This window comes from Notolabrus celidotus, chromosome 5, assembly GCF_009762535.1.
Source record: "Notolabrus celidotus isolate fNotCel1 chromosome 5, fNotCel1.pri, whole genome shotgun sequence".
NCBI classification, from domain to species: Eukaryota; Metazoa; Chordata; class Actinopteri; order Labriformes; family Labridae; genus Notolabrus; species Notolabrus celidotus.
In genome coordinates, this window is record NC_048276.1 from 31,572,888 (window position 1) to 31,598,662 (window position 25,775).

Consider the following 25,775-nt stretch of genomic DNA (forward strand, 5'->3'; position numbering starts at 1 on the left):
CTGTAGATTTGTGCGGGCTGGTTTTTGTGTGCAGGTACAGGAAGAGAAGTGTGTTTAATAAAACATAATCTGCTCAGAGGACTACCTCTCTCTCTCTCTCTCTCTCTCTGCCTCTCTGCCTCTCTCTCTCTCTCTCTCTCTCTCTCTCTGCCTCTCTCCCCTGTTACCATCTGCTGCTGACAGCTCAGTCTGATTGTGTGTGTCACAGATGTGTGTGTGCTCTTCTGAGTGTGTACTTGTTGTATATTTGCATTTCACTAGTCTATTTCTTTAAGCTTGATTGCTTTAAGTCATGAAGGTAGACGACTAGAGAAGTAAAAAAAGGTGCAGGTGGAGATCTGAGTGACAGCTGAAGCAGCTAATCGGTTAGATGATTGTCTTACCTGAGAATCATTTTTAAAAATTGGGTTTTTGGGTTTGTCTTTTATTTTTTCTATCATTTCGACTGATTTTGTAACAGTTTGTCATTAGGGGGTTTCCACAGACTCTAAAACTTGGACATAGTCTCAGTAATGTCACAAACTGGTGTCTGTGGAGGGGTTAACAGGAGCGAAAGGGAGTTAGAATCAAGCTGCAACCTCTGGTCTCAAAATATCTAGCCCATGCTGGAGTGTTATAAACTGCAGTTCATCGAGCATCCACTTGAGGCTGGCTGCAGAAACACCAGAAACCCTATACACACCCATTCAAAGAAGACGATCTCTACAGCAGAAATAATCATGTTTACAGCCTGATTCAAAAAAACGGCTTTGGGCTGAAGAGTTAATTTCTCTATCGTCACACACTGTACAGGGGTGAATTTTTTTATAACAGGACAGTTCAGAAGATATTAAGATTACGAGTCATGCCCATTTAAGGACATGACTGACTTGACTGACAGGCGGGAACACTGTAGCTGTTTGCGAGGAGGCTCAAAACCTGCCTCTTTACCTCACACTAGCTCGACAGCAGTTAGGTTGACTTCAACATTTCCAATATGGCTCCCGCTGACGATCGGCTTCAAAACAGCGTTCAGGAACAGATGGGTGACGTCACTGATACTACGTTCATTAATTATACAGTCTATGATTGGAATAAGCATTTGAACTCACTTTGGATCAACCTGGAGAGCAGCTAAAAGTTGGAGTTGGGGCTGCTCTGCTAACAGCTACAAAAAGGCACCTGTCAGTTAGATCAGTCACGCCTGTGATGACTCTGAGCCTTCATATATAGGTTATCAAAACAGATGACTTATAGAGACCTAAACTGGTCTTTGTATCGGGCTGTAAATATGTTGATTTCTGCTGTAATGAGCATTTAATATATGCTCTCATGGGGGTTTCTAGAGGACACTGGGGTAACGACACCTTCCACATTGTCTTCATTTTTCAACATGCAAGGTTACGGCTTTGTTTTTGGCAAAAAAAAATTGTCTTTTATGCCTTTATTGGATAAGACAGCTGGAGAGAGATAGGGAATATGGGGAGTAGAGAGAGGGGGAAGACAGGCAGCAAATGGGAGTTGAACCTTTGATCGCTGTGACGAGGACTATAGCCTCTGTAAATCGGGCGCGCGCTTCGACTGCTAGGCCATCGGTGCTCCAGTTACTGCTTAGTTTAAAGCAGAAACAATTGGCGGACTAAGATATGCCTGTTGACCAAAAATGAATCAGTAACAGTATTCATAATTGATTTATTGTACATTCAAACATCTGTTTGTTCAAGCTTTCCAAGTGTGTAGTGAACACACTTTTTTAATCTTATATTTTAAGCACAGGAAGTTAGCTGAAGACATCATGTTATTTATGAAGAGTTTGTGGTTTCGTAAGTCAAGAAACAAATCGATTGATCAAAAAGTAATCTCCAGATGAATAACTTATGCAAACAATAGTTAGTCGCTGCTTGACTGGTTTATAGTGAGAAAGAAAATAGGCAGCCTGCGCCACTTTGTTTGCTCAGTTGAAACTAGGGATGTACATTTTAAGTATTTTCCGTGATCGATTTTTGGAAATGTTAACGATCAATTATCGATTAATTGATAAAAACATTATTATTCTTTCGTCAAAAACAATGCCAAATAGGTTGTTTTCCCCCTACATTGTATTTTCTACAGCAACAAAATGCATATAACTGACGGGATTGAATACGGGCACACGTTTGACACACAGAATATCAACGAACAGGCTCATTAAATATTCTCCGCGGACATAATCTTATAAAGTGAAGGCTCATAATACTAACAGAAAAGTACTTCAGACTCACAGTGTCCAGTTTTCTGCCTACTCGTTCTTATTGAGAAAAATAAACATGTGTATTCGGTCAGGTGTCAGCCGGGAGCGCAACCGGGTCATAATCAGTCCCGCTGGAGAAAAGCCCAGACGGCTCTGATGTTGCTGGTCTGTAAACGTAGCGTACCAGAATTTCCCACCTGTCTGTTGCCTTCGTATCCAAAGTTGGGAAATATCCTGTTTAAAGCTGTCAACCTTCGTGTCTTTGTCGTTGTTGGCAGCAGTTTTGTATTGATCCTCTTTTAAAAAGCGCACGTGGAGACCTGACGCACAGCCGCAGCCGCCAGCTGAGCGTCTCCGCTGTGCGCAACACCTTTAACAGCTGATTCACATAGAAACATGCTTTAAATATAAAACACCTCCCTGATAGATGAATGTCATATGAGACCACATGATGTTTTTGTTCCACATGACGGAAAATTGATAACAAAAATGTGTGTGTCGAGTAATTTCTTAACAATCAATTAATCGATAATCGATTAATTGTGGTCCTCCCTAGTTGAAACCCAAATAAACCTTTTGACTCAAACAATGTTACATTTTTATCTTCATCGTAAGACACAAGACTAAACTTCACACAACACAGAAAAGACACAGTCAGCACAGGTCTGTTAACGGACACACGTCAGGGTTACTGACTGTATTGTGTTGGTGTGATGTTTGTATGTGTGCAAACAAAGTCCCAAAACTCCTCCAGCAGTTTCTCCACCAAGGTGAAATGAGTCTGCTGAAGCTGCTGGTGTTTTCTGTCAGCAGAGCCCACATAAGAAGTTTGGGTCTAATGAGCAGAGTTTAAGGAATGAGTGTGCAGAATTCTTTATATGATAGATTAAAACATCTCCTTCTCAAGGTGAACCAGAGGCAAGCCAGTCTGTTTAGATGCCAAATCTTCAAAACCCTCTCTGCAGCTATCGTGGACATGAGATGTTATTTTTCAGTCTGATCTGACAAACAGAGATAAAGTTCATTCCTCAGCAGCCTCCCAAAAAAAATCCACAGAGTCATAAAAGATTTTCATCACGGCTGTAGAGATGAAAGGTTCAGTGACGCAGACTTCACCGCTGCTGGATCACTGTTGGAAACTACATTTTGCACATATATTTTGCTGGAAGCCACTTCCTCTGAACCTCTTTGAAGCAAGCTGATGCCCCAAAGTCTCTCTGAATTTATGCTCAGTCTTGTTAAACATCACATTTTCATTCCCCCTGTGTAACTCCGAGATTTATTGTTTCTGTGTGTCCTTAATCACATCCTATTTTTACTCTGTTGTTTTTATTCCTGCTGCTGCAGTGTCCCACTTTCTCCTCGCAGTTTGCTCATGTTAGTCTCTGCTGTCTGTGCAGAAACTGGCCGTGTTGAAGGACGGGTTCCAGCTGGACTCTGGCTCCCAGCAGGAGCTGTGGGGCAGCAGTCCTTCGCTTGCAAATTCTGAGCTGTCCATCCCTCGACTCTACTCGGACGCCGGATCCCAGACCGACATCCCTGCTGAGGTGAGTCCAGAACAGAGTCTCAGTTTTACATTTAAAGTCTGAAGCAGATTTCTAAATACAGTACCATAGAGGTACCTTGTGACCTCTCACAGGGGACCTGATCCTCAGTTTGAGAATCACTGACGAAGTTTATGAAGCAGCTCCTTGTGGAAAACCTCCCGCAGTGAAATGATGTATTAATGATGAGATAATGATTGACAGTCAGAGGACAGAGTCTACAGAAGAAGTGCTTTTGTTTTAACTTCCTCCTCACTTTAGCTGATTTTGCATTCTTTTTCTGACGCAGGAATTAAACTCTAACCTGTGAGGGAACTCTCTGTGTGTTGTTTTCTGTTTGTGTTCAGTTCATGACGAGCACCAACAAACTGGCCGAGAAGGTCCGACTGAGTCTGAAGTACGAGGAGGCAAAGAGGAGGTACACCTTACCTTTTGAAGTCATGGATTGCTGTTTTTAAGTTTAATATCTGTTAAACAGACGTGTGACTGAGCCTCGTTTGTGTCACCTGATGGTAAAGAGAAATATCTACAGACATTTACTTTGTTGGAAAAAGGAATTTTCACTACATTCAGATTATTAACCTGTGAAGATAAAGGTTTGATGTACTGTTTGTTTAAGTTTAAGATCAGTCTGATCCGCAGGACAGGACAGAGTCTTCCATCATCTTGAGTGCCTCCAGTCTGAATCCACATTTCTGTGCCTTAACTCTTCTCCACTCTTCCTCGTTTCCTTCTTCCACACCTTCCTGATTTCCTTTGTTCACACTCCTGCAGGATCGCCACCATCGAGGTTCAAATTGCCAAACTGGACAGCGAGGCATGGCCGGGGCTGCTGGACCCGGAGAGAGACCGTCTCATCCTCATCAACGAGAAGGAGGAGCTGCTGAAGGAGCTGCAGTACGTCAGCCCGCGCCAACGCCTGGAGCCCAACGACGCCGAGAAGCTGGAGTCTGAGAAGAAACGCCTGGAGAGAGACCTGCAGGCTGCCAGAGACAACCAGAGCAAGGCTCTGACCGAGAGGTGGGGGGAGACTTCTTTAGCACAACACACTTCAGAGGACTCGGTCTGTCTTTACTACTTGTGACCTTTCAGCAGGTGTTAGGACAGAGCTTCTTATTTGTGATACATCCAGGGTTACCTCTCAAACTTAATCTTTTATCAGCTGGACATACACTACCAGTCAAAAGTTTGGACACACCTTCTCATTCAATGGTTTTTATTTATTTTAATTATTTTCAACATTGTAGATTAATACTGAAGACATCAAAACTTTGAAATAATCTGGTTTTGCCATAATCTGGATTACAACAGTAGTCAAATAGGGCTATCCATTGTGTACTAACCCTACCACTGAACAACACAACTGATGGTCTCAAACACATTAGGAAGGCAAGTCATTCTACAAATGAACTCTTGACAAGGCTCATGTTAATTAGAAACCATTCCAGGAGACCACTTCATGAAGCAGACTGAGAGAATACCAAGAGTGTGCAAAGCTGTCATGAAGGAAAAAGGGGACTACTTTACAGAATCTAAAATATAAAACATATTCTGCTTTGTTTAACACTTTTTTGTTCATTAAATAATTCCATATATGTTCTTTCATAGTTTTGATAATTTGGTATTATTACAGTGTTTAAAATAATTAAAATGAATACAAACCCTTGAATGAAAAGGTGTTTCCAACCCTTTGACTGGTAGTGTAGAGACAGGGATCCAGAGCATCTTATCTCCCACATATACAGATTTCAACTTCTGTTGGTGTACCCGTTAACCAAACACAGGTTCTGAGGAAAAGCGAGTGCATCTGTGCACAGGTGACCTACCTGGCCTTGATATTAATCATAGTTACAGTATAAACATCATAAAGAAGAGAGAACAACAACATCATTTTTTTTAGTTATCAAACATGTGAACCAACACATTTAAATACCTTAAAACTTTGATTAAAGGCTCAGGCTTTGGGGCACTGTTTTGGCTCCTTCACTCGAGTAAGTGTTGTGTGCTACAGTCGCACTGATTGTAGGATTGGTTTCCAGTCCCAGCGTGATTTGGTGCATGTCATTCAATCAATCAATCTTTATTTGTGTAGCGGCAAATCACAACAAACGCTATCTCAAGATGCTTTTACAAACATAGCAGGTCTAGACCGTACTCTATGTCAAATTATGAACAGAGATCCACCATGAGCATTGCACCTAGCAGTATTTAGCTAGTTACAGCAACAAGGACGAACTTCCTTTAACAGGCAGAAACCTCCAGCAGAACCAGACTCCTGTTAGACACACATCTGCTGTGACCGTGTTGGGGTTGGAAAGAGGGATATAGGTGAATAAGAGAGAGAGGGAGTAATGATAGTGATGAGACGAGTAGTAGTAGTAGTGGTGGAGTCCAGCACGTCCATATCAGCTGGAGTCTGGAACGTCCACAGTCGGAGGACGTCTCAGAGGAACCTACGAGACAAGGGAGCTCAGGGACTCTAGAAAGGTCTATGGTTAGTAACTTTAATGGTACAGGGAAAGTTAAAGTGAGTGATGAGGGGGTTGGGGGGAAGGGGATGAGATAGGATCCCAGTGTGTCAGTGCGCCAGTTCCCCCAGCAGTCTAAGCCTATAGCAGCATAACTAAGAGCCTGATCCAGCTCTAACTATAAGCTTTATCAAAAAGGAAAGTTTGAAGCCTACTCTTGTAAGTAGAGAGGGTGTCTGTCTCTCCTACCCTGACTGGTATATGATTCCAAAGGAGAGGGGCCTTATAACTGAAGTTTCTACCTCCCATACTACTTTTTGAGACTTCAGGATTCCCCCTCTTTTTCACCAAATTTCCTGTCAGGTTTTCCTGCCTAAAACATCAGGATTTATTTACAGGTGCTTGTTTCTCTGAGCTCAGGTGTCTGTACAAAACAGGCTTTTATCTATTCTGAACAAAACTTGTGCGAGAGTGAGAGACTTCTCTTAATACACCGCTGTCTTGACTGGTGATGGGTAATGGTTAAGTGTCAGAACCAGGAACTCTTTGTGGCCTTTATTAGAAACTTTAGGGTAACAATATAGACATGCCGCTCTGTGTTCTTGTGTAAACGTGGAGTGAAGAGTCAAGATGAAGGTCACACAGCTGATGACAGCAGTGTGATGTGTAACTGAGGTTGTTATTGTCTCATGAAGACGCTGACCTTCTACTTCTATTAGACTCCTTTGACCTTTAGAGACATGAAGCCTCCTCAATGATTATTAACAGTTGATGATAGTCCTCTCCTCTGTTCCTCATCTTTTCACTTTTCTCTCACTCTGAGATTTTATTTACGGTCTTTTTTCCTCCATGTGGTTTCCTTTCTTGAACAGCAGCAAACTATGAACCACAAAGATCCTGTGTCCCCCCTCTGTCTCCGTCTCCCCCCCTCCACTCTAACAGGACTCGCGTTGTTCGGCGCTCAGGTCAGACTCTACCTGAGCTCAGTCTCTCTCTTTGTGTCATCTCCTGTTCCTGAAACCTGAGAGGCTGCAGAGCCTGCTCACAAAAGCAGCCTCTTGTAGTCCTTCCATGCTCCCGTACACACACACAAACACACACACTCATGCAAACACTCAGACATGCACTGAGCTGAGAAATATGCTCACACTTTTTATATTCAGTGCTGAGACGTCAAACACTCTGAATTAGAGTCCTTGATTGCAACGACGGTTTTAAAGACTCTACACACCCACGCAGGTTTTCATCAGGGACTCAGTTAAACTCCTCTCAGACTCAAGTCGTATAAAGCTTTTATCAGAGATTGTGTCATGAAAATGTGAACTGTGTAAACTGCCTTTTAAAAAGAAACAAAGTCTCTAATCAGGTTGAATCATTTTGAAGGTGTAGAGTGCTTTGGAAGTCTGACTTGACTTTGGGAGCTTTGGTAATCCAGATTAGGTCACCTGTAAAAGTCTGTACAGTCATGGCCAAAAGTTTTGAGAATGACACAAATATTACATTTTCACAAAGTCTGCTGCTTCAGGGTTTTTAGGTGTTTTTGTCAGATGTTTCTATGGTATAATGAAATACAATTAGAAGCATTTCATAAGTATCAAAAGCTTTTATTGAGAATTACACAGAATTCATGCAATAAGTCAATATTTGCAGTGTTGACCCTTCTTTTTCAAGACCTCTGCAATTCTCCCTGGCATGCTGTCAATCAACTTCTGGACCAAATCCTGACTGATGGCAGTCCATTCTTGCATAATCAATGTTTGGAGTTTGTCAGTATTTGTGGGGTTTTGATTGTCCACCCACCTCTTGAGGATTGACCACAAGTTCTCAATGGGATTAAGATCTGGGGAGTTTCCTGGCCAAGGGCCCAAAATCTTAATGTTTTGTTCCCCGAGCCATTTTGTTCTGACTTTTGCTTTATGGCAAGGTGCTCCATCATGCTGGAAAAGGCATTCTTCATCACCAAACTGCCCTTGGATGGTTGGGAGAAGTTGCTCTGGGAGGACGTTCTGGTACCATTCTTTATTCATGGCTGTGTTTTTAGGCAAGATTGTGAGAGAGCCCACTCCCTTGACCGAAAAGCAACCCCACACATGAATGGTCTCAGGATGCTTCACTGTTGGCAAGAGACAGGGCTGATGGTAGCGCTCACCTCGTCTTCTCCGAACAAGCCTTCCTCCAGATGCCCCAAACAATGGGAAAGGGGATTCATCAGAGAAAATGACTTTACCCCAGTCCTCAGCAGTCCAGTCCCTGTACCTTCTGCAGAATATCAGTCTGTCCCTGATGTTTTTACTGGAGAGAAGTGGCTTCTTTGCTGCCCTCCTTGACACCAGGTCTTCCTCCAAAAGTCTTCGCCTCACTGTGCGTGCAGATGCACTCACACCTGCCTGCTGCCATTCCTGAGCAAGCTCTGCACTGGTGGTGGCCCGATCCCGCAGCTGTAACACCTTCAGGAGACGGTCCTGGCGCTTGCTGGACTTTCTTGGGCGCCCTGGAGCCTGTTTGGCAACAATTGAACCTCTCTCCTTGAAGTTCTTGATAATTGGATAGACGGTTGACTGAGGTGCAATCTTACTCGCTGCTATAAACTTCCCTGTTAGGCCCTTTTTGTGCAATGCAATGATGGCTGCACGTGTTTCCTTGCAGGTAACCATGGCTAACAGATGAGGAACAATGGTGTCATGCACCATCTTCCTTTTAAAGTGTCCAGTCACTCAATCACGACAGATCGATCGCCAGCCTTGTCCTCATCAACACCCACACCTGTGTTAATGTGTGTGACACCTGTGTGTCATTGAAATGATGTTAGCTGGTCCTTTTGTGGCAGGGCTGAAATGCAGTGGAAATGTGTTTTTGGTGATAAAGTTCATTTTCAAGGCAAAGAGGGACTTTGCAATTAATTGCAGTTGAGCTGATCACTCCTCATAACATTCTGGAGTATATGCAAATTGCCATTATAAAAACTGAAGCAGCAGACTTTGTGAAAATGTAATATTTGTGTCATTCTCAAAACTTTTGGCCATGACTGTACACTGATCAGATCGATCTTATTCAGTTCTCTTTAAAAAACTACCATAATATGAATCTTCATTTACAGACTCCGCATACCAATGTGGACTGTCTACGTGGGAGACATCCCAGCATCCACCTGTAGTAATCAGACGATGAGTTATTTATCTGTGAGAATAGATGTCTTCATGCAAGCAAAATGTTCTAGATGACAAAATTCACCTTTAGTGATGAATCTGCCCGCTGCCATGAAGCCAATCAGTGGTTAGATTCCCAGACTACCTTGAATGCACCAGAAGAGATCACTCTGACCTTCATTTAACAGACAACAATTAAAGAGTGAGATTATTCTCCTCTTGAAGATAGACCGGAGGAAGTTTATAATTTTACTTTTTAAAAATCTGCATCATGAAGTAACATCAATTCAGAGAAAATCTGAATGAATGAGGTTATTTTTTTCAGGATCATTCTGCTGAATTAAACCAGAGTGAAGCTTTTGTGTGTCTACTGTTGAACTGAGACCAGCGGGAACTTAAAACAGATGATTATCAAGGTGCAATCTGAGGATGGACTAAGAAATGACAGAGATTATGCTGCAGAAGCAAACGCATCATGGAAAAGGACTTTGTTGGAAGTAAGCATAGTAATAATGGTTTCAGGGTGCTGGTGGCCTCGTGGGATAAGTGCCCCACATATAGCGTCTATAGTCCTCATCGCAGAAGTCGCTGGTTCGAATCCCGGCCGTGACCTTTAGAGACATGAAGCCTCCTCAATGATAATTAACAGTTGAAGATGAACATGACAGTCCTCTCCTCTGTTCCTCATCTTTTCACTTTTCTCTCACTTTCTGAGATTTTATTTCCGGCCTCTTTTCCTCAGTTTGGTTTCCTTTCGATTCCCGGCCGCGATCATTTGCCGCATGTCTTCCCCCGCTCTCTCCTCCCAAGTTCCAGTCTCTCTTCAGCTGTCCTATCATAAAGGCAAAGAAAGAAAAAAAAGGAATGATGGCTTCATCTGAAATACTTCAAGTTGGCTTCTTGGAGGAAGATATCGCCTTTTGTCGTCAGATGATGATAGACGATGGTTGCAGATGGGTTCTGAGATTGGGTTAATAGAAAGATGGATTATCTGGTCCTGGATAGAGAAAGGATGAATATCCAAATTCAGGTCATGCTTAGTCAGATTAATCCTTTCACACAAGGTGATTCAGGTCGATGAAGCGTCTCTTTTATTTAACAAAATAAGCCTAAGTCCTTAAAAGTAAATATCCGAACACGGACTACCAAGAGGTTTATAAATAAAGTCGGAAATGATTTGACTTTTCATAAAACCAGGAGGAAAAGTTTTTAAAAAGAGGTTGAATCTCAGCGTACATTTGATGCCAGCAGCTGTCTGTAACCTGATCAAAGGCTTCCTCCTCGTTGGCCTGTTTCCATTCAAACCATCGCTCCCAGTAAAAGCCTTTAATGGACCAGTTTCCTCCCAAACAAAGCTCATACACACAAATGACACCACTATCACCTGAACACAAAGCAGCTGCTGATAATACCTGAAAACATCACAGCCCTCATGTCAGATTAGTGAACTCTCTTTAAAGCGCTCACGTCTCCAGTGTTTACAGAGATAAAGGGCAGAGCTCATGTTTTTAAGGGTATTACTTTACGCCTTCAGGTCCGCGGCTGACTGAGAGGGTGACGTTTATTGTTTAATTGTTACTGAAGAAGTTTTGTGTTTGTGGTTTCAGGCTGCGACTTCACTGTAAGAGGAACAAACTGGTCAGAGAGCTGGAGGAGATGGTCCGACTCGCCACGTCGCTACACTCTCAACTGAAAAGGTTCGTACGACACTCATCTGTGCTTCGGCCAATCAAAATGTTACGTAATGATTTATTTACAGAGCACCTCTCAAGAACAGAGGTCGCAAGGTGCTTTACAACAACAACAATAGAAAAACGTTAAAAGGCAAAACAGAGATTACAATTAAATACAAAAACATGACATAAAAACAGACTGATTAAACAAAGGCAAGTCTAAACAGATAGGTCTTCAACTGCTTTTTAAACCTGTCAATAGGGGCCACAGTTCTCAGTTCCAGAGGGAGACTGTTCCAGAGTTTAGGACCAACAACCTGGAAAGCACAGTCTCCTTTAGTTTTTAACCTGGTAAGAAGTACAACCAATAAACCCTGATCAGAGGACCTCAGAGTCCTGCTTGAGTTATAAGGCTTCAGCAGCTCCCTGATATAGACTGGAGCCTCACCATTGAGCGCTCTGTACACAACAACAAGAATCTTAAACTGGATTCTACATTTAACTTGAAGCCAGTGCAAAGATATGAGGATCGTCTAACATGGAACCTTTTAGATGATTTGGTCAACATCCGTGCAGCCGCCTTTTGGACCACTTGTAGGCGATTCAGGGAAGCATTGCTAAGACATGTGAAAAGGGAGTTACAGAAATCCAGCCAAGATGACACAGAAGCATGAATAATCATTTCTAGCTCAGCTGTGGACACAGAAGGTCCAAGTTTGGGGATATTTCTTAAGTGATAGAAAGAAGAAGGAACCAAACTATTCACATGCTGGTCCAGGTTAAGGGCCTGGCCCATTTGAACCCCTAGATTGCGTAGGGCAGGTTTAACAGCAGAGGATAAAAACCCAAGGCTTCTCCTCATAAGGCTCTATGGTTGATGTTTGTCACTCATGAAGGTCGAATATTATACTCAGCATGTGTCATACAGGTACAATTTAATGGAGGCTGTTTAGATGTCGCTGGTATGTACCAGCTGACCTGTGTTTAAACCCTCACTGATGGTCATGAGCTTTGTGTCGTCATCGAAATAATGAGATGGAGGATACAAGCAGACGATACGAGTGTCCTCTGAAGGGTGGGTGAACTCAGGTTTAGGGATATGGTCAGGAGCTCGGCCACCTAGGGGGAGCTCGGAGTAGGGCTGCTAGGGAGCGGGTTTGCACATCTGATCAGGATGCCATCCCTTCAGAGGATTTCTGGGTCCGTCCAACTGGGAGGAGAGACCCAGAGCTCATTGGAGGGGTCATATACCCCATCTGATCTAGGAATATCTCCAAAACCCCAGGATGAGCTAGAAAACGTTGCTGGGAGGAAAGCTGTTCAGGTTGACTTGCTGAGGGATAAGCGGAAGAAAATGGATGGATGGAAATTGGGAAGAACTGCTTCAGGGTTTCAGCCATAGTTTTAAACTTACTTTAACTAGTCTACACCAGAACCCAGACAGAGAGAGACGTGTTCATAGACAACTTACGTAAATATTTGTCATCTCCAGCCGCAAGGATAGCATCCAGTCACTCCATCAGGTGGACCGAAACAGAAACACAGCCTGATGTTTTGATTCACAGTGTAATATTATTCTTCAAGCTGACATTAAAACAAAGATGTTTTTAACAATCAAACAAGTCAAACAGATTTCTCACTAAGTTGTTGATGACTCACTGAGAAAGGAAGATGATTCAGTTATTACATTCACAGCCAGCAGTCAGAGCGAGCAGATGGAAAAGTCAAAGAATTGGACATTTGAAAACGAAACATTTGCTTTAGTTCAACAGCATTTTGTTCTTCCTGTCGTGTTATTCCAGTCATGAGATTTAACAGATGACATTTTCAGCCAAGCCCAGCTCAGATTCAGAACAGCTTTAAGAATAACAAGTCCATGAGATGATGCAAGGCGCCTGTAAGAGCTGCACGTTCCTGAATCCTTTAATGTTCAGCAGAGACGTTTTTTAAATCTGAACACTGATAATGTGAGAGGTAGAGAGTATCGGTCCTCTCTCTCTCTCTCTCTCTCTCTCTCTCTCTCTCTCTCTCTCTCTCTCTCCTCTCTCTCTCTCTCTCTCTCTCTCTCTCTCTCTCTCTCTCTCTCTCTCTCTCTCTCTCTCTCTCTCTCTCTCTCCCTCTCTCTCTCTCTTGTCTCATCATCCCGTCTGTCCTCTGCTCTGATGGACATCAAACGTCTCCCTTGTGGACAGGATCTCCTCTCTGTCTGCACTAACGAGTCCTCCTGCTTTAATTAGAGAAGCAGGGCAACATATGAGAGCAGGACGGACAGAGGGGAGAAATAAATGACTCCACCTCTGCCTGAAAGTCCTGGAAGTAGTCCCTCCGCTCCAATATGTGATGCCCACTTTTGTTTTAGACTTTGTTTGAAACTTTTAATTGGTGATAAATCTCATTGATGTCCAGGTAACATTTCACTCTCTGGGCTGCGAGGGATGGTATCACCATAATAACCTAACTTTAGAGCAGGAGCAATTACCACTAAAGACTTTTAAGGAAGTCTATTTTTGTTCATAAAACACCTCTCAGTGCTCTTAATGGAATCCATAAAACAAGTTTGATAAAGAGGGAGTACAGAACAGGGATTAAAGACAGAGCAGCTGTTTGTTGTCAGGTTAATGAGAGGATCTTTAGCTGGGCTCGGCTGAAAGGAGTTCATTTGAACAACTCCTTAAAGCATATAACAGATGACCCTGCAGGTGTGTAAAAAGCAGATAAAGGCACAAAACTGCACATTACAGCAAGGTCATCAGCACCTGTGTTTTCTGTCTGAAATGTTTATGATGAGCTTCATTTGTAAACGCACACAGCTGAAATGTTCACGCTGACGGTACCAAGACAGCATTACGTAACAGGATGATTGATGTCTGCACGTTCGTCTATTTACTAGTAACACCGATGTAAACGTAAAAGCTGTCATCATAGCGGAGGCCTAAAGCAGCAACCTCCGGCTGCTGGAATTGAAGCCAATGCAGAAGTGTTAAAAACTGCAGTTTACTTCACTGTGTAATAGTTTGAGGAGCTGTGAACAAACACCCATGCAGCCTCTCCACATACTTTTGTGTTTGTGTGGTTTGGGACTTTTTCATCCTTTGTTTCTGGTCGGGGGAATTCCACTGCTTCATCGTACAATCCTGTTTGCTATCTTCAAACTTTGTGGCACGATACTCGCTTCGTAATGAAGTATATTCCTAGTGTAATGTGGACAAACTTGAGAGGCAAAATCAGTGAAATGATTTCTTTGTCATACTTTTTTTAACTTTAAAGCTCCTGTGAAGAACTTTATGTCCTGTGCATGAAAAGTCTCCCCCTCCTTTCTTTTAACACTCAGAGGTATCCCTCATTGTGAATATTTGCTGTGTAAAATGTAAAAGATGATGAACAATTCTGTTTGCTATCTACAAACTTTGTGGCACAATACTTGCTTCATAATGAAGTATAATAATAATAATAATAATAATAATAATAATAATAATAATAAAGTATATATTTGTAGGGTAATGTGGACAAACTTGAGATGCAAAATCAGTGAAGTGATTTCTTTGTCATACTTTTTTTAACTTTAAAGCTCCTGTGAGGAACTTTATGTCCTGTGCATGAAAAGTCTCCCCCTCCTTTCTTTTAACACTCAGAGGTATCCCTTATTGTGAACATTTGCTGTGTAAAATGTAAAAGATGAGGCTTTTTCTTCAGCATGCCATAAATCATCTAATCTGTTTTCCATTATGAGAGGCACAGCTGACTTGATTGACAGGCGGGAACACTGTAGCTGTTAGCGTGGAGGCTCAAAGCCCACCTCTTTACTTCACACTTGCTGCACAGAAGTTAGGTTGCGTTTAACATTTCCAATATGGTTCCCGCCGACGATTGGTCACCAAACAGCGCTTCAGAAACAGATGGGTAACTTCACGGATACTACGTCCATTATTTATACTGCCTATAGTCGGCCTCTGCTTCTTTGTTCCGTCAAGTTGCAAAGGTTATAATTTGACTGATGTCATGTCATGCCTCCCAATACTCATTTCCCAACCTCCTCATCTGACCGCAAAGACTTCACACTGTGAGGGACATGTGGGAACAAGCATCTTTGAAGCACAGCTCCTGAAAATGTCCAGAAATTTAAATAAGCATTTGTGAAAGATGCTAATGCTTATGATGTAAATAAGAAAAGTACTTATAACAGCACGGGATGGAGTGCGGATCAATGATGTTGAGTGTTACAGCTGTCGTTCACCTTGCTTCAGTCCCTGTTTTATGTACAGTGTTTGGATTTATCTGGACAATTTCAGGGCTGAGATTTTTGTTGAAGTAGTTAGAGGAATGTTTCATTAAATGTTGGACGTGTCGTCTCAGATCTCACTCTGTGTCTCTTTCTCTCTTTGTCCTGCAGTCTGTCAGCGAGCACTCTGTCCTGCTCGTCCGGCAGCAGTCGAGGCTCTCTGACTTCCAGCCGCGGCTCTCTGGCCACCACCTCCAGCATGGGCTCCACCTCCTCCCTCAGCTTCACAGACCTGTACCTGGAGCAGCCCGAGTTGGCCGACCCAGACTTCCAGAACAAGCTGGACAGCCTCCTGCAGGAGGGCGGCCAGGCAGGCTACCGGCCCTCCAGCTCCATCACCACCATCCACGAACACGAGGTGGTGACGGGCAGCGGGGGGAGGGACGCTGGGAGGCCCGAGGGAAAAGCAGGAGATGCTGCTGGAGGAGGGGCAGGAGGAGGTGTTGGAGCGGAAACGGGGTCGTCCAGGATCCAGGCGCTCAGACTGTCAGAGACTCCTCGCTCCATGAGCTCCTTATCCCCGCGCTCCTCTCTCTCCTCGCTGTCCCCGCCCTGCTCGCCGCTTGTCACAGACACTAGTTTCCTGTCAGGAGAAACGTTTGCAGGTCAGATGGGACCTGGAGGGTTGAGTCTGGATCTGGAGCTCCAAAACAGGCTGGCAGAACTGGAGCTCAGCTTGGACTCTCAGGAGGAGCGGCAAGCGGAGCAGGGGGGTCACAGGGGGCTGGGGGAGAAGCAGAACCACAACACAACGCTTGGCGAGGAGGTCAAAGGTAAACAATGCTTTCCTTCTCTTCATGAAACTCATTATTGAGCATCAGGAGTTCAAAAACATCAGAATCACTAAAAAGAAAAAAGTTTAGAAAGTGATCTCAAAGACATCAGAGTTCAGCTCTGATTTCAGAAAGCTTGTAAGAGTTCAGAGAAAAGAGTTTACACTAAAACACCAGACTGTGGAAAAGTATTCAACTTTTATTAAAGTGACTTTTGGGGCCCGTAATCTTAATATCTTCAAAACTGTTTTGAAAAGATTCAACCCCTATGCCTATCGAGAAATGAGCTATCCAGACTACATTACATTTTTGCACCAGGCTGTAAACATTTTTAATTCTGCTGTAAAGATCGTCTTCTTTAAATGGAGGTGTATGTGATTTCCGGTTCTTCTGGAGCCAGCCTCAAGTGGACACTTGATGAACTGCAGTTTTTAACACCTCCCTATTGGCTTCAATTCTTGCAGCTGGAGGTTGCCGCTTGGTCAGATTAGATGATTTATGGCAGGCTAAAGAAAAAGCCTCATCTTTTACATTTTACACAGCAAATATTCACAATGAGGGATACCTCTGAGTGTTAAAAGAAAGGAGGGGGAGACTTTTCATGCACAGGACATAAAGTTCCTCACAAGAGCTTTAAAGTTAAAAAAAAAGTATGACAAAGAAATCACTTCACTGATTTTGCCTCTCAAGTTTGTCCACATTACACTAGGAATATACTTCATTATGAAGCGAGCATCATGCCACAAAGTTTGAAGATAGCAAACAGGATTGTACGATGAAGCAGTGGAACTCCCCCGACCAGAAACAAAGGATGAAAAAGTCCCAAACCACATGAACACAAAAGTATGTGGAGAGGCTGCATGGGTGTTTGTTCATGGCTCCTCAAACTATTACACAGTGAAGTTTTCACTCTGTTGATGTAATGGAGAACATTTTCAGTGTCACAGCACCAAACTGTCAACCAAGGACAGGTGAGAAAATAGAAATGTGACACTAAAGAGGAAGTGTGCATCATGAAACACACAACCAAGCATCAATGTCTGTGCATCACAATCAGAAGATTCAATAATCTTAAAATAATTGAATGTAACACAAGTGTGAGTCTCTCATCCTGACTGCAATCATGCTCCATCTCTGCAGCAGCAACACCATGTTTGCATAATACCTCAGGAGGGCTGCAGGTTAATGACTCGTATGATAATCCTCATTAATAACATGATAATCATGATGATTAATCTGCAGTTTAATGAGCAGCAATGAGAGAGACACCGCTGATGTAACACCTCTGTCCCTGTTACTCTAGACCTCGTACAAAACACTCCAGCTTTATTACGAAGCAGGGAACCTCTTCTGTGTGTGTGTGTGCGTGTGCGTGTGAGAGAGAGAGTAATGTAATACTGTGTGTGAAACCTGATTGCTGAGGGGGCGATGAGCAGAGGGGAGAGGTGTTGGATTACAGACGCGGTCACTTGTGTGCTGTTTATACTCATGTTTTAATGTGTCTGTGTGGCGTCTCAGGCATTTATTTGTTGGTCATGTTTCTGAGTTTGATCTTTTGAGAGAGTGAATGAAACACAGACAATCATACAGCCAGCAGGCAAAGCAAAATGTGATTAAACTAAAGTGAAATTTAATTAATTAAAAATAGTGGTTTAATAGAAAATCTGTGTTTCTGACAGCCATATAATTCATTTATCAGGTGATACTTGAATTCTTGTTAAAAAGTATTCCTTAGAATCTGTTAGTGCCTCATGTTTGCAGCGCACCACGCATCTGCAAATAACTACATTTGAATTTCTTTGAAACTGTTGAAAACCTGCAAACATCTTTATTCCACAACAAGTTCTTCTGTCATGACAAGGGTATGCTTTCTTTAGTTCCTGACTTTCTTACTTATTACCAGATGGTGTGAAATACTTAATTCTGATTGGTCAAACCTCCACAACCACAACATCAGTAATTCATAATTCTAAGTGGACCAGGGACAACCTGATCAAATAGGTCATATCCAAGCGGTGACCTCCGGTCTCAAAATATGAAGCCCATGCGGAAGTCTTATAAACTGCAATTCATAGAGCGTCCGCTTGAGGCTGACTGCAGAAACAACGGAAACCACATAGACGCAAATTTAAAGAAGACGATCTTTACAGCAGAATGAAACATGTTTACAGCCTGGTTCAAAAAACGGCTTGGGTCTACATGGCTTATTTCTTATTATCGGCACACACTGTACTGTGAATTTTTTCTAACGCAACGGTTCAGAAGATATTAAGATTACAAGTTTTTGCCCAAATAAGGACATGACTGACAGGCGGGAACACAGAGCTGTTGGCGAGGAGACTCAAACCCTGCCTCTTTATGTCACACTATTCTTGATTGAGTTCAGGATTTCCAATATGACTCCCCCCGATGATTGGCTTCCAAACAGCTCTCAGGAACAGATGGGTGACGTCACAGATACTATGTCCATTATATATACAGTCTATGGGCATATCCCATCAATCTGTGGAACAGAGTCTGGCACTTTCCCCCTCTGCCTGTTGACACCATAGACTGTAAATAAAAATGGACAGCGTTGCTCCGCCTTTTCCCGTTGTACGGTTCTGAAGCCAAAAAATCCCGCTCCTGGGCGCCGCCATTGTGCAGCCAGAGCCTGTGAAGCCACTGTAATAAGCTCCGCCCTACAGCGTGACGTCACAAGACGCTGTGTGTCCTTTGAAGTTTCACTCCACGGCGGCTGTGAATCAAAGGAAACCCAGAAGTAAAACCCCGTTTTTTAAACTCTAATAACTAACGAAAAAGAAACTTTTCAGGAAAAAGAGGCCTTGAACACAAAACACTCAAATACTAACTACATATCACCACAGCATACGGATGTGAGAAACATTTGTACGATGTGTATTTATTTTTTAAAGTTTGACTGCTCCCCCATTCAAATGAATGGGGGAGACGGATTTTTTGACCTATACTGCAGCCAGCCACCAGGGGGCAGTCACACTGCTGAAAGCCTCACCACCAGCCACCGGAATCTCTCCCTTGGTTGACACTGTGCTAAAATCATTAGAATGGAATGGAACAGATCAAAGAGAGAATAGAATGGAATGCTTCTGATTTATCAAAGCACCATATCAGCTGTGATTAATTCTAAACATCAACAGCAACACCAGGGACGACCGGATCACAAACGTCATATCAAATCAATCCACAGAAAGGAGTCCAGCACATTCTCCCTCTGCCTGTTGACACTGTGGTAAAAAGTGAAATATCAAACAGGGCAAAATATACTCTCATGATTGATCCAATCTAAACAAAAATGGCTCTCATGAACCAACTCAGGCACTCAGAGACTAAAGTTGTAAAATGATCCAAAAGTCAATTTCAAGAAGTGTGTTGTAAGTCTTATGCATATGTTCTAGTCTTGTACCCCAGTCTTTATTCCCTCATTAGTTCTGGATGGTAAAGAGAAAGTGTGTTAGAATTGAAGCTTTCTGTCCTGAAGTTGATCTAAATCATAGTAAGTGTTGTTTGCGGTTTGAAGCAGGTTTTGAGCTCACTGAAGCTGAACGTGCCTCAGGTTGCAGCTTCAGGTGAAAGGTGGACGACGTGGTGTCTGGTTTCCTGTTCACTCTCCATCCCTGCTGCCAGAGCTGGACCTGTTACAAATCCTGTACTCCCACAGGCTGCAGACAGCCCTCCCTACAGGCATGGAGAGATAGTGCTGAGATCAAGAGTAGTATGAGCTCTTAAAAACAAAGTGTTAACAGTGTAATTTTTACACAACAACTAAATGACATCTGTCAGCACAAGAACAAACGTGGTCTGTGTGAGGTGTTGGCAGAGGGTTTGATCAGTATCAGAGATTCAACAGATATGCAGAGGTAAACTCAGTGTCTCTACAAAATCTCTTTGATCTGATCTCAGCTTTTTTCTTTTACACAATCTTTTCATCTTCAAGAGCAGCTCAAGGTTTTCACGTCTCAAAAGCATCAACACAAATCCATTCACAAACACAAAGAGAGAGATTATGTTTTCTACACTGAGCTGTGAGCTTTGTTTTTGTCTTACCTTTAATTAGTGAACATTTCACACTTTAGCAGATGTGTAAGATAATGTTTTATTATGGGGACTTTATGTTTCTCACAGATCTTTAAATAAACTGATTCAAGCAAGTTCAGTAACATTTTCCTGACAGGAGATCAAGCTGTGCTGGTGTACTCTGTCACTTATTGAAAGTCAGGATGCATCTTTTCTCTACATTACTTATTAAATCTGTTCAGATTCAGCGTTTAGACACACTTCAGGGTCTCCATCAGTGCAGAAAGAGTTCACTAAAGTTTACTCGTTTCCCTTTCTTCATGATGAAAGTTTTTGAGCAGATAAAGGTGTTTTCTGACTTCTTCCCTGAAGGACGTTTTCTGTTCTGTCACTAGATTTAGATCTTTTAGAGGATCCTGAGGTTTTCCTGTGTTCTTATTACCAACAAATACTCCTAAAATGCCCTCAAAAAAGTCAACTGAAGTCAATTATATATTTGTCAGAGACTGTTTTCAGTGGTGGATGGATACATACTGTAGTGGTTTCTGGTCCAGCAGCAGGACTGTGATTGTGGCATTGAGCCATAAATCACTGCTGGTTTTGGTCCATTTACAGCATTTGAGTACAATATTTGATACGTCAATTCAAAATACTGTTCAATATAAAAATTATACTTTTAAAATGAGAAAATATTCAAAGTAACTCTTTGATTTTTACAAAGTGAACGAATATTCGAAAATAAATTGTCCATCCCTAGTTTGTAAATTAAGTGATGCCATGATTTTTAATTTGTATATCTCCTCCTTTCTTCTTCAGACTCGGCCCCACAGCTGCGAGGGACGGGGGCGGGGCCAAAGAAGATCGGTGTGACATCAGCGGTGTCTGACGAGTCGGTGGCTGGAGACAGCGGAGTGTACGAACCTTCAGAGCGCAGGTATGAACAAGTTTTATTCCCTTTACATTTGTGACGTAAACATCCAGGATTGTCTTTATAGATTATATGTTCAGCACATTCCTCTCAATGCATCTTCGCACAACACTCCACAGCTTATCGGCTGTTGTAATAAACTGTATGTTGATTAAGACTTGAATCTTTTCTGCTTCTCCCAACATGTGTATACAAGTCTAATAAGGATAACTGAAGATACAAGAATCAACCACCAAACAAACTTCATGTCACTCAGTAGTGATTGCGTCTCGTGTCTTTGTGTCTCCTGCAGACCGGGTCTCCCTGCAGACCTCCTCCTCGGCTCTTACGAAGAGAGGCTGGCGCTCGGCTGCTCTCAGGTGCAGCTCGGTTTCCGCTACGAGTCCAGAGACCAACGTTTCACCATCTTCGTCATGCAGCTGTCCAACTGCAGCGCCCTCTGTCTGCCGGCTGACCAGAAAATGTACGTGCTCCTTTCCTGTGAATGATTTACACCTGGACAGTGTTGAATCAATGTGTTGATGTGTTTCATTTGTAGGAAAATAAAGAGAAGGGGAAGAAACACACTGCTCATATCAACTATCAGTTTCATATTCAGACAAAAATAACACGCAGTGACGGTGAATATTCAGGCTGTACTGTGTTTGGGTAACAGAGTGAAGAGTTAACAGTGTTTACTTTGTCCTCAGGCGTGTCTTGTTTGTTGCTCTGCATGTTTAATGCTTCTGCAGACACTGTTTGCTCATGTGGATGTGACTCTGAGGGAGGCTGTTTTTCAGCTACTTTATTTCTCTGTGCTTACTAAGAGCAGTTCTCTGCTCTGAATTATCATGTGTAGCTTTGTCCAGGAGAATGGATACATTTTCTGATCTGCAGCATCAACATCCATTTAAAAAGTCAAATCTGAGTGGTAGTTAAAGAGACTCTAAAACGTGCATCATGTGACCTGTGTGTCCTGCAGGTACGTGCGTGTAGCGGTGCTGCCCTGCGTGGAGACGATCCGCTGCCTCTTCCGAACACGCGGCTCTCTGCCACAGGACATCGTGGAGATCAACGAGGTGTTCGGTATGCAGATATCCCAGAGTGCACTGCGGCAAAAGACGCTGAGGGTGGACGTATGCAACACTAGGAAGTCTGGCCACGAGGACTGTTTGGTCAGTGAAAATCTGTTTACTTGTTTCACATCCAGGGTGAAAGGACTGATGTTTCCTATTTTAATCTTTGTGCAGCTAAGATTTTATTCCATTCATCTGTTTGAAGGTGACAGGATAGAATCATGATCAGGTGCAGATATTCAAACAAAGAATTAACCTCCACCTTCTCAGAGACAGTTATTTATTTGAGCAGAGTTTTGTGGTTATTTTTTAAAATGCATTCAATATTAAAGCGTAGCACTTTGGAAATCATTCAAAGGAAGAGTATAAAGACAAATGAACAAAGGATGTTATTCCAGAAAGCATCAAGAGAAACTCAGATTCATCCTTGAAGGTGTCTCTGTTGTGTTTTAACATGCATTCCCTCCGTGTAGAGGAGGTCCTTCCTGAACACACGGTGGTTATCTCCATTCGTTTCATGAAGTCATTCTGTCTACATCTCGTCATCTCTTTCCTCTCCTCTCCAGGCGGGAGCTCAGATCAGTCTGGCTGACGTCAGCTGCTCCGAGGAGAGATACACCAAGTGGTACAACCTGCTGAGTCGAGCCTACATGCCTGAAATCTCCAACAAGGACAAAGAGACCCGAGCAGCTGGCAACTCTGACAGGGTACAGACGAGCTGCTGCTCTCAGTGATTTTTAAACAACTTTAAAAACACATAGAGGCTGCGGCCGCTTCTTAAAGAGACAGGGTTCTCATTTCTATCAAAGCAGAGTAAGATTTAAGTATGACTCATCATTCTGTGGAAATCATCTGCTGAAATTTAAACTTCAGGTTAAACGAGGAAATTCAACAGCCAGCTGAAATAACAGAAAGAGTGTAACACTAAAACACAACTTTACATGTTTTGTCATGTTTTAAACATTTTGTGTGTTTGTGTTTGTGTTGGTTGTTTCAGACTGCAGTGATTTCTGCTGTTTCTGGAGTGGGAGCTCATGAAGATGATGAATGGTGAGTGTTTCTGACTTTATCGATGACAGAAAGACGAGTTTAAAACATGTTGAAAGCCTTGAAGCTCTCATTGCATGGAAAGGAAACTATCATGCACACTTCTTACATTTGTAATTTTACAGCCTTTATTGTACGAACTGGTTCCGTCTTACTTCCTGTGAAACTCATTATAAGAGTCTTTTGCACTTGTCTCCTAGTTCGCAGTTTCGAGTAGCTTAGATGAGTAAGTTTAAACAACTTTTAAAAACAGCCTGGTTGATAAAAAGTCGATGAGCTTGAGGGAGCACAATTCTCTTTTAACATTTTTTATTGAGTTTTCCATAAACTTCACCATCATTTTGCTTGCAGCACACACTGCAGGTATCAAATACAAAAACATAGAACAGCTGCTGCAGTATTTTGGTTACAATATTTAAGATTGCCATTCCCCTCCCATGTGGGGTCCCCGGACCCCTGAGGGTCCGCAAACCATAGCCTGGGGGTCCTTGAAATAATTATAATAAATGTATAATAAATTTAAAAATTGTGCTGTGTCAGTGAAAACTGCATGTATACAGATGAGGACCATTTGTGCCAATACAACCAGCATATTGTGCACCTTACTCCCACCCTAGTTAGCTTTGGGCCAATAGAAACTGATATGATTGTGACACGTCACATCAATGTGTCACGTATCACTCATTCACACTTCACTCCATTATGAGGGGGTCTTTGGAAAATGTTCTCACCTGTAAGCGGTCCCTGGCCCCAAAAAGTTTGAGAACCCCTGCTCTAATCCATCTGGTGAAGCTGGGAGGTGATTGTACTTCACCAAAGTTCTGTGAGGGAGCACATTTCTGGATGATCAGAGAGTCTGCCTCCTCTGAAATCTGCGCCGTTATAGTAACACTATGAACCCAAATAAGCTCTCGAAGCACACACACACATACACACTCCCTCACATGTTAAACCATCTCTGTGCTCAATGTTAGGCACGGCGAACTTTTGGAGGCAGACGTGTTTGATGATGAAGACGGAAACGGAGAGGAAGGTGAAGGGCCTCTGGAGGAAGAGGAGGGGTTTTATCCTGAAGGCAGTCAATGGGAGGCAGAAGAGGAGGAAGAGGAGCAAGTAACCAAACCTCTTCATCTGGCAGCAGCAGCATCAGCAATCACAGAGAAGGTAACACTTGTCATCTGATATGATCAGAGGTAGAAACTCAGCTGCTTGATGTTTTAGATGTTTGGATATGTCTAAAAATCTTGTCTGCCTTTTATGTGTCTTAACTGATTTAAAGAAATATCAAATGTTGACTGCAGTCTTCTCGCAGAAGTCCCACAGAAATCAAAATAACCTCGAAACTCTGATCCCAACATTCCAGGTGAACAAGGAGACGAGCACCGATGGCTCATCGTCGTCCCACCACTCGGTGGTTCGACCGAAGGAACGCCGCCATGACGTCCGGCAGCAGAACCCGTTCATGAGGGGGAACACCATCATCCGCTCCAAGACCTTCTCCCCCGGACCTCAGAGCCAGTACATCTGCAGGGTAACTGAGACGCACTGCAAACACATTCAACATTATCCTCACTCGGAAGAGAATACGGCAGCTGGAAGTCATAGCCGACCTTTCAATGCTTCTAAACTGCTCAAATAGAAACGTATTGGATGCCATGACCAGCTCTTGACCCAACACATTCTGCATCCTCATTCTGTTTTTGTGTTTCCAGATAAACCGCAGTGACAGCGACAGCTCCACACTCTCCAAGAAGTCTCCATTTGTGAGGAACGCCTCCGAGCGACGCAGCATGCGCATGAAAAAGGTAAATACACCACTCCTCCTAAACTGCTCTCTTTAATCTATTTAGTGTCTCTGATGTGTCAAAACGTAGGACGTGTTTCCCTCGAGGTATTTCTTTAAAAACACATATGTCAGTCAGATCTCTGCTTGAAGCTGTAACGTAAACAGACAGATGAAGAGAACGCACGCTGAAGAGTTTCACTTCATATCATGTTATAACAACAGATGATCCATGTGAGGAAAAGACTTGTTATTGATGTAGGGTTTTGCAACAATCCAAAACTAAGAGCAGAAAGACATCAGCAGCAACCAGTTGTACATCACTTGTTGGACAGTGGTTTGAGAAGCTTAACTTGAGACAATACATTTAATCAATGCGTTAACAGGAGGGACTTAAAGACCTCTTTTAGGCATTTTTTGACCGCAGGAACTTTACCCCTGAACTATGTGCGTTTCAACCGGTGGACCCAGGGTCTAAATTTAGTTCAGGGGTAGTTAATCTCCCCCCTGAAGAGCCCCTGCTAGGGGGGTAGTACTTTTCAAAGGTCCCGGGACTTTCGGGGGGCGGGGCCTGCAATGCTGACAAGTCTGATCGGTAGATTAACCGCAGTATTTTTATTCCGCCTGTTGTCCACAATAACATCACACACATCTGTGATTCACTTGATTTCTCTTTCTTTACTTTGTTCTATCTTTTTTGTATGTGTGTGTACTTTTCAAAAGAAGAAGCTGTGATTCACTTGATTTAGAAGCTTTGTAATAGTTGTCTTCTCTACAACCGCCGCAAATGCATCTCTCCTGGTGTTCCGGTTTTAAAAGTGACCCTGTAAACTGG

General features: G+C 42.8%; 1 protein-coding gene across 1 annotated transcript in view; it reads left to right on the forward strand.

Annotated features, from left to right (window-relative positions):
* The window catches only part of wwc1 (WW and C2 domain containing 1), a 76,029-nt gene that overhangs the window by 36,709 nt on the left and 13,545 nt on the right, over window positions 1-25,775 (forward strand). Inside the window, exons 7-19 of the mRNA XM_034683492.1 lie at window positions 3,610-3,756; window positions 4,101-4,171; window positions 4,528-4,773; window positions 10,975-11,064; window positions 15,431-16,092; window positions 20,944-21,061; window positions 21,348-21,518; window positions 22,017-22,209; window positions 22,677-22,817; window positions 23,108-23,160; window positions 24,132-24,321; window positions 24,521-24,688; window positions 24,870-24,962. Of these exons, the coding sequence (XP_034539383.1) occupies window positions 3,610-3,756; window positions 4,101-4,171; window positions 4,528-4,773; window positions 10,975-11,064; window positions 15,431-16,092; window positions 20,944-21,061; window positions 21,348-21,518; window positions 22,017-22,209; window positions 22,677-22,817; window positions 23,108-23,160; window positions 24,132-24,321; window positions 24,521-24,688; window positions 24,870-24,962 (2,343 nt within the window). The remainder of the gene's footprint in view (window positions 1-3,609; window positions 3,757-4,100; window positions 4,172-4,527; window positions 4,774-10,974; window positions 11,065-15,430; window positions 16,093-20,943; window positions 21,062-21,347; window positions 21,519-22,016; window positions 22,210-22,676; window positions 22,818-23,107; window positions 23,161-24,131; window positions 24,322-24,520; window positions 24,689-24,869; window positions 24,963-25,775) is intronic.